At 37.2% G+C, this 16075-nt stretch overlaps 1 protein-coding gene across 1 annotated transcript in view; it reads right to left on the bottom strand.

Annotated features, from left to right (window-relative positions):
• The window catches only part of LOC126188636 (multiple PDZ domain protein), a 1242986-nt gene that overhangs the window by 1182357 nt on the left and 44554 nt on the right, over nucleotides 1–16075 (bottom strand). The window contains exon 5 of the mRNA XM_049930237.1: nucleotides 3395–3499. Coding sequence (XP_049786194.1) covers nucleotides 3395–3499 — 105 coding nt within the window. The remainder of the gene's footprint in view (nucleotides 1–3394; nucleotides 3500–16075) is intronic.

The raw sequence follows: 16075 nt of genomic DNA, 5'->3' as shown, positions 1-16075 counted from the left end.
TAGCCTATCCCCAATGTTACTCAGCCTATACACTGAGCAATCAGCGAAGTAAACCAAGGAGAAATTTGGAAAAGAAATTTTGGTTCAGGGAGCAGACATAAAAACTTTTAGATTTGCTGATGACACTGTAATTCCGTCAAAGATGGCAAAAGACTTGGAAGAGCAGCTGAACAAAATTGACAGTCTTGAAAAGATATTATAAAATGTATACCAAGAAAAGTAAAACCAGATTTATGGAATGTAGATGGATTAAATCAGATGATGCTGAGGCAATATGGGTAGGTAATGAGGCACTAAACGTAGAAGACAATTTTTGCTGTTTGGGAGCAAAATAACTGGCGATGGTCAAAGTAAAGAGGAAGTTAAATGCAGACTGGCTATATCAAGGAAAGTATTTCTGAAACAGAAAAAATTGTTAACATCTAAAATAAATTTAAGTGTTGTGATGTCTTCTCTGAAGGTATTTGGAGTGTGAAACATGGACAATAAGCTGTTTAGACAAGAAAATAGAAGCTTTTGCAATGTGGTGACATAGACTAATGCTGTATATTAGATGGGTAGCTCAAATAACTACAGACAAGGTACTAAATCAAACTGGAATAAAAGAAATTTATGGTACAACTTGACTAAAAGAAGAAATTGATTGTGAGGACACATCCTGAGGCATCAAAGGGTACTTCATTTGGTAGTGGAGAGAGCTGTGGAAAGGAGGAGCAGGGGGGGGGGGGGGGGGCAGATTGTAGTGGGAAACCCAGGTTTGAATACAGCAAGCAGATACAATGAATGCAGGTCACAGTTATTACTCAGAGATGAAGAGGCTTGTATAGAAGAGAATACCATGGAGAGCTGCATCAACAACAAAAAAACATTGTCTCTGAATGTCACATTAACATAAAAGAAATTAAATTGTCACAAACTAATGGTGTGATAACTGTCTCCTTAATGTTGAAAGTACCAAAATATGTAACTGAAAGTTAATTATATTTTCTGCAGAAAATTTTCAGTTACATATGAAATATATTCATTAGCACAGATCATAACTGAAGGCACAAGCTTTGAGCTGAAATATAAGTGGCAAATGTTGGACACACAACTCTCTCCCCCCTCTACCCCTCCCCAAATAAATAAATATATGAACAACAACAGATTTATAGTAAAATGCAGAAATCAAGTTTGCAAATGCTATGCTTCTACATTATCAGCACTGGCTCATGGAGAACCAAGGTAATTAGTTTTTGCTGCTTGTAATTTGCTGAAAGGATAACACAAAATGACTTTGGCCCACATACGTACAGCTCTGTGCTGTAGGAATCAACAGCAAAGGATATCATTACTTTAAGGGAGAATTCTGCTGCATCAGATATATGCACAACAATGTGTTTTGGAGACATTGTTTGGGACTTTAAAAATTCTTTCACAACAAGGTCAACAGGATACTGTCATGATGTCCAGACAACAACAACAACAACAGTATTTGCATTAAGCAGTTGTGGTTTAGAGGAAATAGGCCAATTTACCTAAGAGGTCAAGGCTGTAAGGAGAGCAGCATTTTGTAGTGAATGGGTGACAGTGGTCAGTATGATACTACTGCTTCACACTATGAACTGCATTTTGGAACTCTGTATTTCCACTTTTGTGAAAGGAGAAATACCTCACTAGCAGAAGATCTGATCAATTGCAGTAGCACCAACAAACACAAATTCAAATTACACCCAATCTACTATGATATTCTCCTGATTTGTAAGTATGACTCACTACACATGAGTTTGTCAAGTCAGAATAAATGTTCAATTCTCCAAACAAAATCTGTTTGGCAAGTTTACATGTTTATGGGCCACATGGGAGAACTAAATGGTAGAAGCTATCAAAGTAAAACTCATTTGTTATTTTGTACGGCTCATGGTCTTCTCAAAACAACTCCTAAACAGTTAATAAGACAAATTTTTCAATCAAGTTAAGGCATTTCTCTTCTATATATTAAGAAGATGATAACCAAATACATTATTTCTGTGTTATAAAGGAAAGAAGTGGCAGCATTTCAGAAACAAAGAAAAATGGATGAAATAAAAAAAACTTCTCTACTAGTGATTTACTTAAAAAAATACAGTTTTTGTGTTATCATTCTGTAGTTCATAACTGCACAGTACTTGTGAAAGAAGGAGAATTGATAGTAATAAAAACATAATCAAGAGAGAAATTATTTAGATACAAGTGAGCCCATTACCAGCTCAGAGTACTGTGTGCAGCTATTTTTGAAATCTGTGATGAAAGATACTTATTTGTGAATAAAATCTGATCAAAGACATGGTGCATTATTGTGTCAAGCCACATAGAATTGTCACAATGCCAAAAAACACTCTCTTGACAAGTTAATAAACTGACAGTACTTTGGTAAGTTTGCCCCTTCAATGGTAGCAAAGGTGGGCTATGCCAGCAACTGGAAAAATATAGCAATAAACAGAGAATAGTGGCAACAATAAAAAAACTTGGTTGTGAGAACTCAGTGTCTTCATATTCAATAATACAAAAGCTGGAAAGCATGTCACGATCAAACAGCCCTAGATTGCAGTGACTCATCCTGACATAACATCACAAAAATAGAATGCATCTTTCTTGATGTAGCAGACTGCACCACTTTGAAACTTTCTGGTATGGACTAGACCAGGACTTAATCTGGAATCTTGCTGGCTTCTGAGTTCAAGATCAGATCTAGCACACAACTTTAATTGGCAAGAAAGGTTCAGAACTAACAGAACAGATCAAAATGAGTCACATACAGAAAACAATGAAATGAATGCTTCTAAATTGTTATTTAAGTTTTATTTTTCTACAAGAAACTTTACTTAAATCTCTACAAACCTCTAAGAATATTTAAAAAGAGGACACAAGGGTTGTAGACAGAACCTGAAATACTAACTGAAGTAATTTAGAGTAATTATCTACAGCAATTTGTAACCATATGAACTGTTTTCCCAACTGCAAGTATTTGCTGTAATGGATAATTTTTACTAATATCATTTCTAGGGTGCAAAAAAAATTTCTAACATGAAGTAATTTTAAAATAAAGCTCACAAGAAACATCTCTTGAGATAATAACAGTGTTTTCATTTTCATTGCAAAATACATCACACAGTTATTAATGCACTAGGAAACATATGAATACATTTACTAACATGGAGTGTGTAAGAATGAAACTATTTTTGTCAGAATGTGATTAATAACAGCTAAAACTCCTTGTGAAACACTGTCACATACTGTTATGTAAATACTCCACCATCAACTAAATGCACAGTGATAACTAGTATTCCAATTCTGGAAATTATGTCACCCACACAAAAGCAGATTATAACTGAAACATTTATAAGAGTTCTGAATTCTTTTTGGCAATACATACCTGGGGGATATCTGTGTAATATGTTTGATGGGAACGGTGCTCACTTCAGTTTGCAGCAATGATTTTCTATAGGCTATGGCAGCCTCACCAGGAATATAGGTCACACTGAAAATTATGAAATGAGGTTCTGACTCAAACACTCAAGTTAAAATTTCCAAAAGTGTACATAAATTCACAAGAAATTAAAAAAAAAAGAAAAAATGCAGTGTAAAAGTGGGTACGTTGATCATGTATGAAGTTTTTTTCTTTTTAAAAATGTTGTTGCTCTATATTTGCTGACAGAAGTTTCAATTATTGCTGTTTTGCCTGGATAATTGCCCTTGGAAGACAATGTATATAAAAGACACAATGATTTCTCTCCTTATCTGCCATACCTAAATATGTAAGTGGCACATAAACTTTTTTTTATTTTGCTTGCTAACTAACTGAACATTAATATTCCTCCCTTAATTTGTTTACTAGAAGACTGTATGAATTAACTCTAGGAAGACAAGAACCAAATATGAAAATAATCTGATGCAATGGCAGCTGAGATGTGGGAGAAATTTTACACCCACAGTAGTTAACATTAATTGTGATGGTTGATAAGAAGCACTACATTGGTTATGAAGTGAAAAATTTTAAGCCTGTGCTGCCACAAAATCTTGTGCACCTATTAAGATACCACTACAGTAAAGAAAAAGCTTTAGTATAATACAAATAATAAAAAAAAGGTTGAGGCAGGGGGGTGGGGAGGGGGGTGGGGGGGGGGGGGGGGGGGGAAGGAAACAACTCACTGTATAGGTGAGACTTCGAGTAGTCAATACACGCATAAACAATACTAAGGAGACTGCTGTGCCTTTGGGAGAATTCTTCTAGAATACACATACACCTGCATGGTTACTACGTCCCAGGCAACCACACTGTGCTGGAAATGCAGCTTGTGCTATCAACAAATCAAGGTCTCAGCTATAGAGGGAGTTGTTACCTTTACTCCTTCCATTACAGGTACCATTACACTATCAGAAAGCAAAAGATGACTCTTTTCATGCATTTCAACATTAATATTCATATTAATGTAGTAAAAGATAAAAAATATTATGTAGAATTAGTAGTAGTCAAGTAAAATTAAAATCTGAGCTATATAGAACACATCTCTGTATGAAGTATCAAGCCACACATATTTTCCTTGTTCTTTGATAGGAAGTAAAGGGCAAATGGTAAATAATGCTATGAAGACAGTGGCAAATATGAACACAGAGAAGTTGTTACTCAGGTATCAGCAATATAATGTGCACTGCTATATGGCCAAAAGTTCCATTGTATTGTAGAGTATGACCAAGATTTTAAAATGTTTCCTCTCCTCTTCCTCCTCCCCCCCCCCCCCCCCCCCCCCAACAAGTCTCAAGTCTGCTGAATCACTTTGCAACTTCTTCGATCACCAAGTTTACAGTGTGAATTCTATGACATGCATCCTTCAACAGCTGCGAATAGCACTCCAAACAGCAGCTACACTTGTGGGCCTGAATGAGTTACTTGCACCCTGTCTAGGTGCCGCACAACCATAAAATTTCATCATATTCGATGGCATCTGGAAATCTACGTCTGGTAAGAGATTAGCAGATAAAAACATTTTACTAATATGATAAGATGAACAGAAAGCAATAATTTATCCAAACAGTGCACCAAAATGTTTTACAACACAGGTAACAGCATATACAATGAAGTGCCAAAAACACTGGTATAGGCAAGCATATTCAAATACAGAGATATGTGAACAGGCAGAAGATGATGCTGTGGTCGGCAATGACTGTATAAGACAACAAGTGTCTGACACAGTTGTTAGATCGGTTACTGCTGCTAAAATGGCAGGTTATCAAGATTTAAGTGAGTTTGAACATGATATTATAGTCAGCGCATGAGCGATGGGACATAGCACCTCCAAGGTAGTGATGAAGCAGAGATTTTTCCATATGACCATTTCGCGAGTGTACTGTGAATATCAGGAACCTGGTAAAATATCAAATCTCCATCATCATTCCTGCCAGAAAAAGATCCTGCAAGAACAGGACCAACGACAACTGAATAGAATCATTCAGGATGACAGAAGAGCAACCCTTCTGAAAATTGCTGCAGATTTCAATGCTGGGCCATCAACAAGTGTCAGCATTTGAACCATTCAAAGAAACATCATTGATATGGGCTTTCAGATCAGAAGGCCCACTCGTGACTTGTGTACTCTTGCTGACTGCATGATACAAAGATTTATATCTCACTTGGGCCCGCCAGCACCAACAATGGACTGTTGATGACTGGAAATGTTGCTTGGTTGGATGAATCTCATTTCAAATTGTATTGATCAGGTGGATGTGTACGGGTATGGAGACAACCTCATGAATCAATTTATTTTTTATTTATTTATTCATCCATGGAACAATAAATATTGTATGGATGTCATCAGTTTACAACACATGAGCACACATTTACATTTACAATGAAACAGGTTTCTCATATTTTGTGTAGTTTTTATAACTAGTCATACACACATTTATAATTACATAATATTTTGGTGATAATGTCATATGTTGCTAATAATCTACATCTATGTTAAATATTCTTTTACAGTATAATAACTTTTACTTACTAAAAAGGTTTTAAGCTTTTGTCTGAAAGTGAGGGGCTCATTTATTTCTTTAATTTCTTGTGGTAATTTGTTATACAGTTTTATCCCATTATAAAATATACTTTTTTGCGTCTTTGCCTTGTTCTTTCTATCTAGATGGAGGTGGTGACAAGCTCTTGTTTCATGGTCATGTATTAGGCTATTTGTGTTGTACATGTTGAGATTTTTCTTAATGAACATTATGTTCTGAAAGATATATTCACAAGAAACAGTTAGAATTCCTAGATCTCTAAATAATTCTAGACAGTGGGCCCTGTTGCTGCTGTTTGTTATTATCCTTATGGCTCTTTTTTGTACTTTGAACACAGTTTGTATGTTACTGGCACTTGTTCCCCAAAACATGATCCCATAGCTGAGGACTGAGTGTAGATATCCGTAATACGTTATTTTAAGACAGGTATTATTGCTTACTGGTGCAAGGATTCTAAGAGCATAGCATGCTGTGGATAATTTCTTTGCCGAAATGTTGACATGGTTTGTCCATTTCAGTTGGCTGTCTACATTCATCCCTAAGAATTTGGTACTTGTTACACATTCTAATTCATTATTATTAACTTTTATTCTAGTGGCATTGTGTTTTTTGTTCAATTGGAAGTTAATATAGTTAGTTTTCTTTACATTTAGGGTTACTTTATTTTTTAATGACCAGTTGTGGACATCATTGAGAGCCTCGTTTGCTCTTTCTGACAGTTGTGTTGGATTTTCACCTGTTATTACTATGTTGCTGTCATCAGCAAAAAGTATTTTTTCTCCATGTCTGATACTTTGTGGGAAGTCGTTAATGTATATAAGAAACAATATTGGGCCTAATACACTTCCCTGTGGGACGCCTATATTCACATTTTCTGGGTCAGACAGGTGGAATTGTTTGAAACTTGTGATATCTCAACTCGTTGAACTCTGTTTTCCAAGTATGATTTGAACCACTTCTTTGTCACACCTCTTATTCCTATTTGCCCTAATTTATGAAGTAAGATTTTGTGGTCAACTGTATCAAAGGCCTTGGACAAGTCTAAAAAGATACCACTTACATTTTCACCTTTGTCCAGTGCTTCTAAAATTACTTTAGTGAACTGTGCTATAGCAGATTGTGTGCCTTTTCCGGGCCTAAAACCAAATTGGTCACTGGAAAGAAGATTATATTTATTCAGGTAATTTAGCAGTCTCTTTTTGACTAGTATTTCTATTATTTTAGAAATGATAGACAGTATAGATATCGGCCTGTAGTTCTCTACATTTTCCACATCTCCGTTTTTAAGGATAGGTATAACTTTTGCTTGTTTTAGGTACTCCGGAAAGTATCCAGATTCGAAAGATTCATTAATTACGTCTGTACAATCTTTAATTATGCAGACTGGGATTTCATCAAGTCCTACTGAAGTTTTATGTTTTAGTTGGTGTACTACTAGTGCCACTTCCCTTTCTGTAGTTGGCAAGAGCACCATTGAATTTGTTGGCTGGTTCTGAGTAGGTAAATCATACGTATCTGGAAATTTCTGCTGTAATTTTTTTTTTTTTTTTTTTTGCAATACTACTGAAATATGAGTTTACAAAAATCAGCTAATTTTTTAGGGTTACCTACTGGTACATCTTTGTTTTTAATATGTGAATTGAGGTCCTTTTTAGCAGAGTTAGATGCTTCCTGTTTGATGATGTTCCAGGCTGCTTTGCTCTTGTTTTCAGCTAAGTAATATTTTGTTGTTTGAAAGTTTTTTTGCGGCTAGCAACACCTTTCTGTATATTTTCCTGTACTTTTTGTAGAATTGCAGAACTTCTGGGTTAGATTGATTATTTTTTATGGAGTTGAGATATCTAAGAGTTTCTGAGGATTTTTCGATACCTGTAGTCACCCATTGATTTCTCTTTGTAGTTTTAATTTGATAAAGAGTTTTGGGAAACATCTCTTCAAATCTGAGTTTAAAAATTGACATGAACTTGATAAATTTCTGATTTGCATTGGTTTCTGCAAAGACTTCGCTCCAATCTTCATATTCTAACTGGGATTTAAACTGATACAGGGCTGATTTGGAAAACATTCTTTTGTATGTACAAAGTTTAGGAGGAGTTTCTACATGAATGTTAGTTTTTAAGATCTGGCAGAGGTGGTCTGATAGGCCCAGGTTTTGGACAACAATATGACATTTTTTACTATCAATATCTGTAGCTACATGACCTATAGATGAGGAGGATTCTTTCGTTATTCTAGTTGGATAATTAACAAGGGAGGATATTCCATAGCAGCTTAGAATATTCACATATATGTTGCTAGCCTTATCAGGCTTCATCATATTAATGTTTAAGTCACCACAGATAATTACATTTGCTTTTGGTCCAGAAACCTTGTCTAAGCTTTGATTCAGTTTTGAGAAGAATATATCAATGTCTCCACTGGGAGAGCGGTACACACAAAATATGACTAATTTTTTTGCTATGCCAGGTCCTATCATTTCAACAGTAGAAAGTTCGAAATGTTTGTCCTCACCTAGATCTAAAAGATCATATCTAACTTTAAATGGCATACCTTTTTTTACGTAGATAAATGAACCTCTACCACTCATTGAGATTCTGCTATAGTAACATGCAAGGTCAAATGAGGCTAATGCAATGTGTTCAATTTCCTTCCCTTTGCACCAGTGTTCAGTGATACACAAAATTTGGCTATCAAAATTTTCCAATTCTATTTCTAGCTGTTGTGCTTTGTTCTTTATGGCTTGAATGTTTTGGTGAAACACTGTTAGGCATTTGTTTTCGCTTATCTTGGTGGTGCCTTTCCCTTTAGACCTGATACTAAAAAATCCTTTAGATGAGCTGGTGGCATGGTTATTCTTCTGTTGATGACAGTGGAGATGAGTCTGTTGCCAGTTAGACTTGGAAGTTGGTGTATCTGAAGGTATCTGCCTTATGTTAGTCTTGTAACTGAGGCCGGGTACCAAAAATCCTTGTTGTAGATTCCTCTGCTTGCAAGCATTTATCTCTTTCACTGTTATGTGCTGTTGTTCACTGCTTTGCCCCAGCAAAAATCCTGGCTTCTCAAGGGTGGCTGCCTTCTTCTGGTATGATGACTGCTCCTATTACCACTGCTGCTGCTGTGTGCTGTTGCGGTGAATGCCAGTGATTCTGGTTGCTTGGTTATTGATGTTGGAACTACTGCTTCTGATGCTGCTGTGACTGCTAATGATTCTGGTTGGTTGGTTTTTGATGCTGTAACTATTGCTTCTGTTGTTAGTTCTGCTGCTGCTAATGTTGGTTCAGTAGTCGGTTCCTCTGTTGCTACTGTTTTTTGGATGGTCCATTTGCGTGCTGCTCCTGTTTTTGCTGGTGTTTCTGCTATTGGAGATTTATACCATCCCAGTTCAGTGGCTATCACATTGTAATTGCATTTAATTGCTTCCCTTATTAAGTTTCCTAAACTGGCCTTTCCATTTCTGTTAAGGTGAAGCCCACGTTTCGTAAAACATTCTCTGTCAAGTGTGCTTGAGTCAATTAATTTCACATTGCTGAACAGCCTACAACTACTTTTAAGTTTCGCATTAATTCTGTGAATTTCCTTATTCACACATGACCATTCAGGTAAATCATGCCTGTGGGTAAAGTTCACCAGTAAAATGTTTGTATTTGACAGTACTAGCAAAAGACTCAAGAGCTGTTTATACATTTTCATAGCATTGTTTTCGTAAATGTCTTTAGCTCCTGCACAGATTACAACAATGTCCTGCTTGTCATAGTTATATTTTACGATGTTTTTCGTCACTTCTTTGAAACCAGCACCTGGTTTAACCATGCCTGTGACTGTTGTTGATATACTATTTACTTGCAGTTCTTGAGAAATTCCTTTGGCGTGACTGTCTCCAAAGACGTCGACTTTTGAGTCTTTCTTCTTTGTCACACACGTCGGTTTTTGTTTATTGTTTGTTTATTTTTGTTTATTGCAAAATGTCGTATTTGTTTTTATCGCAAAATGTGACAGATTTTACGGAGTTTGTTATTCTTTTAGTGGACAAGGGATTACCTTTTAGTGACACTTTTATCCACTCGGACATTGTTTCACTGGATCCTGCATGTCAGCATGGGACTGTTGAAGCTGGGGGAAGATCTGTTATGGTGTGAGGAATGTGCAGTTGGAGTGATATGGTCCCCCTGATACATCTAGATATGACTGTGACAGTTGTCATGTACGTAAACATATTGTCTGATCACTTACATCCATTCATGTTCATTGTGCATTCCGAAGGACTTGGGCAATTCCAGTGGGACAACACAACACCCCACATGTCCAGAGTTGCTACAGAGTGGCTCCGGAAACACTCTTCTGAGTTTAAATACTGCAGCTGGCCACCACACTCCCCAGACATGAACATTATTGAGTATATCTGGGATGCCTTGCACAGTGCTGTCCTGAAAAGATCTCCATCCCCTCGTACTCTTATGGATTTATGAGCATCCCTGCAGGACTCATTGTGTCAATTCCCTCCAACACTACTTCAGACATTATTCAAGCCCATACCATGTCATGGGGTCCTACACGATATTAGGCAGGTACCAGTTTCTTTGGCTCTCCAGTGTATATGAGGATTACATCTATTTTGTAATTACTGAAACAAATGTCAGGGCACTCATTTTCAGCTGTCCCCATCAAGATATATCAACAACACCTGTCGGCAGCTAAGGGTTTCAATTAATTATCATTTATTCTAGAGAAGCTGCATGGTCATCAATGGTATCTGTTCTTTCAAGAACAGTTACTATCTTCATATATACTGAAACAAATGTGTTAGGAAATATTCTCTAGACAGAAGGTACTAAAAAGAAACTCACATCTCAAACTAGTAAGTACTTCACCACAATACCACAATAAAAAAATGAAAACTTTAATGAGCAGAGTGATAGATATTCAAATAAATTATTGTGGCATCCATCACAAAAATGTTTTCTGTAAGTCTCTAATGTGTGGAACCGATAATTTTATATTTGGATGCATTGCATATTAAGAGTTGTTAAAAGCTGGTACACTTTTAGCAGGAAAGGGTATTTTATTTGCAGCAATAAATTATGTGGAACAATCTGGGCAAACAGGTGTATGAAACTGATAACAGAAGGACAGAGAGAGAGAGAGAGAGAGAGAGAGAGAGAGAGAGAGAGAGAGAGAGAGAGAGAGAGTGGGGGGGGGGGAAGATGCTTCTTCTGTCTTCTGCTTCTTCATAACAGACAGCTTAAAATTATGCATGGAAGAAATAAATACAGTGATGTGATTACCAGGGTAGCTCATAAGCACAGTCAAATGAAAGCAAAAAGACTGATATTTGGAAATGCAGGAAGACTGTGTCACAGATGTACACTGTTAAAATAAATTACAGGAGTATACTAAAGAAATTTGATAGCCAGTTATATCAGTGAGAAGTAAGTAGAAACTGAAAAATGAGAGTAATGACAACGAGGTTCCTCATACATACATACATACATAACACTGACAGAAAAACCATACTACACTTTGTCATTTTAAGGTGCCAGGTACTCTGACAGATATCAGTGATGTCCACGGACAACATTTTAATGATGTGACTCATCTTCATCAGATGATACCTGAGAAAGTCCATCGAATGGAACAAGTCCAGTATTTATACTTACTCCCAACCCCTTCCTTGGCCAGTTCTAGACACTTTGCATATGATCAGTTCCCACAAAAAATGAACTGAGGGGTTCCATCTTTGGTCTGGTGCATCTGGCCACAAGATGGTGCTATGTTGTTGGACCAGTGTGCCAATCCTGAAGTAGAATTGGACCAAAATCTGCATTCCAGCTCACAGCCAGGTGGGCCATACCAAAGGTGGAAAATCTCAGTACATTCCTAGGGGGGGATGGGCCACAGACAAAGCACCTAGAATTGACCATGGAGGGGAAAGGCAGTAAATTTAACTACTGGACCCATTCCACTCGACAAACAGTCACAAATAATACCTGATTCAGATATATCACGTAGTCAAAACATTGTGGATGGACGACACTGATATCTGGCAGAACACCAGACACCTCAAGGTGTCAGCAGATCAGTGGATACACCTGAAGAATTACATACTATACTTAAGTGATAGGTGTATTTCAACACAGTTACAAACTAACAAAAAGTATTATTATCTTTGTGTACATCTTCTACCATAACAGAGAAGAGAATGATATATAAGAGCGGTACACTTTATGCAAAATGAAACTATAGATAAAGATGTTTGTGAAACACAAAAATAATCATGACAATAATCATAAACTATTACTTACAGCTTTATAAAGATACTTTATCACTTCAACTGCTACCCTTAATTGCACTTAAACCAAACAAAGTGAACAGATAGATAAATCTTATGAGTAGTTGACATTTCTCTCTCCTGCTTTACTGTTTCACAAGAATTAAGTGAATAACATGTGATTCTCTTTTATGGTTAGTTACTTTCAGTCTCATCTTTGAAGATACTCTTCATCTGGATTCTGTTGGGGGTGAACATAAAGTTTTAAATATTGCCTTGAAAAAACCAGACTATGACCATGGAAACTTGCCCCCCTTCTTGCAGCGGTGTACCGTAGGTCTCTAGAAGAGCGTAGCGTTCCAAAAGATTGGAAAAGGGCACAGGTCATCCCCGTTTTCAAGAAGGGACGTCGAACAGATGTGAAGAACTATAGACCTATATCTCTAACGTCGATCAGTTGTAGAATTTTGGAACACGTATTGTGTTCGAGTATAATGACTTTTCTGGAGACTAGAAATCTACTCTGTAGGAATCAGCATGGGTTTCGAAAAAGACGGTCATGTGAAACCCAGCTCGCGCTATTCGTCCACGAGACTCAGAGGGCCATAGACACGGGTTCCAGGTAGATGCCGTGTTTCTTGACTTCCGCAAGGCGTTCGATACAGTTCCCCACAGTCGTTTATTGAACAAAGTAAGAGCATATGGACTATCAGACCAATTGTGTGATTGGATTGAGGAGTTCCTAGATAACAGGACGCAGCATGTTATTCTCAATGGAGAGAAGTCTTCCGAAGTAAGAGTAATTTCAGGTGTGCCGCAGGGGAGTGTCATAGGACCGTTGCTATTCACAATATACATAAATGACCTGGTGGATGACATCGGAAGTTCACTGAGGCTTTTTGCAGATGATGCTGTGGTGTATCGAGAGGTTGTAACAATGGAAAATTGTACTGAAATGCAGGAGGATCTGCAGCGAATTGACGCATGGTGCAGGGAATGGCAACTGAATCTCAATGTAGACAAGTGTAATGTGCTGCGAATACATAGAAAGAAAGATCCCTTATCATTTAGCTACAAAATAGCAGGTCAGCAACTGGAAGCAGTTAATACCATAAATTATCTGGGAGTACGCATTAGGAGTGATTTAAAATGGAATGATCATATAATGTTGATTGTCGGTAAAGCAGATGCCAGACTGAGATTCATTGGAAGAATCCTAAGGAAATGCAATCCGAAAACAAAAGAAGTAGGTTACAGTACGCTTGTTCGCCCACTGCTTGAATACTGCTCAGCAGTGTGGGATCCGTACCAGATAGGGTTGATACAAGACATAGAGAAGATCCAACGGAGAGCAGCGCGCTTCGTTACAGGATCATTTAGTAATCGCGAAAGCATTACGGAGATGATACATAAACTCCAGTGGAAGACTCTGCAGGAGAGACGCTCAGTAGCTCGGTACGGGCTTTTGTCAAAGTTTCGAGAACATACCTTCACCGAAGAGTCAAGCAGTATATTGCTCCCTCCTACGTATATCTCGCGAAGAGACCATGAGGATAAAATCAGAGAGATTAGAGCCCACACAGAGGCATACCGACAATCCTTCTTTCCACGAACAATACGAGACTGGAATAGAAGGGAGAACCGATAGAGGTACTGAAGGTACCCTCCGCCACACACCGTCAGGTGGCTTGTGGAGTATGGATGTAGATGTAGATGTAGATAATGTTAGTCCATCTCTACATATTTATCCTCTATTACAACACATTTTCCTTAATAGTGGATAACTTGACAGAAACCTTTGTTTTAAAAGTCTGTATTTTGGCTGCTCAGCAAACCTTCCACCTCAAAAATCACTATCCTGAAAATGCAAAACATACTGTGGTTTCATCATCCCAGAAAAGAGGAGTAAGTCACTGAGTTCCATGTCAGGAACATATGGAGGGCCAAACAAAATTCGACAGTCCAAAGAAGCAGCATGTGTGAGCTGGTGTATTGTTGTGAAGCAGAAAACGACCCCTTGAACAGCTTCCCATGAGCTTTGTCTTCACAGCTTCCCATGAGCTTTATCTTCACAGCTTCCCATGAGCTTTATCTTCACAGCTTCCTACAATTTTGTCAGGAGATATTGGTATTATACTCTTGTGATGGTTTGCCCTTCAAGCATAATCTGTTAGCACCACACCATGGCAGTCATGATAAAATCATTCAACATCACCTTGTCCAGTGATATTGGCGGTAAATCCACTTATTTGCTGCTTTGTTTCAGGATCATAGTGTTACACCCAACACTCATCCATGGTTATTAAGCAGCTAAATAATTCATCCAGACTAGCTTAACACCACTGCATTATTTCTGCTGCTGTCTTGGTATAGCTGGCATTTTGAAAGGGTGTGAGCAGCCATGGAACCCAAAGGTCATCCCTTGTCTTTCATGATACAAATTACTCTAATATTATTTAATTATGTAAAAATATAAGAAGTACAGAAAAATAATACTTTTCTTTGATAACAGAGGAGCTAAGGTTAAACGGAAACTGTAAAAAAGCAATAATGGAAAAAATGGAAATTACATTTATTGCATAAATTATGATTAAAATACTAATATCTGAATCAGGCTTTGAGCTATATACTGCAGATTCTTTAAATCATATAAGTGAGAATCTATCTCCAAACTAAAACTTTAATACATGTATTAGTGACAGAGTTTAACCAAAATCAACTATGAAGTCAAATGTACTTGGATTCCAACAGATAATTTATTAATTTAAGTCACAGTACAATGCGGTGGCAGTATGTCCAGACTCACATCAATCACCATCAGTAACAGTCTGCATAAAAACAATAGTAAGTTCAATAATGTGGATAAATCCTCTTATAATTCACATAAAAGCACAAGAAAGCAGAGATCGGACAACGATTTTAAAGCCCACATGCATTACTCTTTGTAAAGTATCGATATGGGTGCTTTCTACTAAGGAAGTCCATATTTTATTAATTACTTAACACTATAATGGAAAATTGTCTACTGACAGCAATTTCCACACCATTCATGATTTCATGACCCCCTCACAGCTTCAATTTGCCACACCTCTCTCCCACTTTACAGTTTTGACAGATGCTCTCTAGTACACCTTGCAGAACTAATGTAGCAGGAAAAAGGATGTTGTGAATAATAAAGAAAGTGCCAGAAGCTCCATTACAATGTATATTTTGTTATAAAGTGAAATATCAATTTCAAATATTTCTGCAAGTTTAATGCAAATATTGTAGGTCTTCTAATAATTTTCCTACATGCAGTTCTCTTAGAATAGCTTTATAAAGCATTTCTATTCAACCAGTGAAGATTCCTTTCACAATATGAACATGTGTCAAATATGCTTAATGTAAATTTAAATTGTAATTGCACAAAAAAGGAGCATTTTCTAATCTTTCCAACTTTTGTATAACATCTGTATTTGGGACCGGATCTCGTTCGGATTACTGATTTGTTCGGATTCACCGGAGTTACGGTGACAAGTTTCTAGAATGAAGTATACCAAGCAGATAAATAAGTACACCATGGTAACAATTGGGGACAAGTGTGGGAACAATGGCTCACTCTCACTCCCTGCTCTTGTTGTTATACATTGTGGAGACCTCTGTAATGTCTGAGGTCAGTGCACTGCCAGTTAGCTCACAAAGCACGTGGTTATGTTAGCTATCAATCACTGCCACACGTAACAGTTGTATTGTATTCGTTCAAGTGTAGTGGTGTACATATTTTCATAGTGAGTAAATGGAAAC

This window comes from Schistocerca cancellata, chromosome 5 (genome assembly GCF_023864275.1).
Source record: "Schistocerca cancellata isolate TAMUIC-IGC-003103 chromosome 5, iqSchCanc2.1, whole genome shotgun sequence".
Lineage (NCBI taxonomy): Eukaryota > Metazoa > Arthropoda > Insecta > Orthoptera > Acrididae > Schistocerca > Schistocerca cancellata.
Note: the sequence above shows the minus strand (reverse complement) of the source record. Positions and strands in the feature narration are given on the sequence as shown.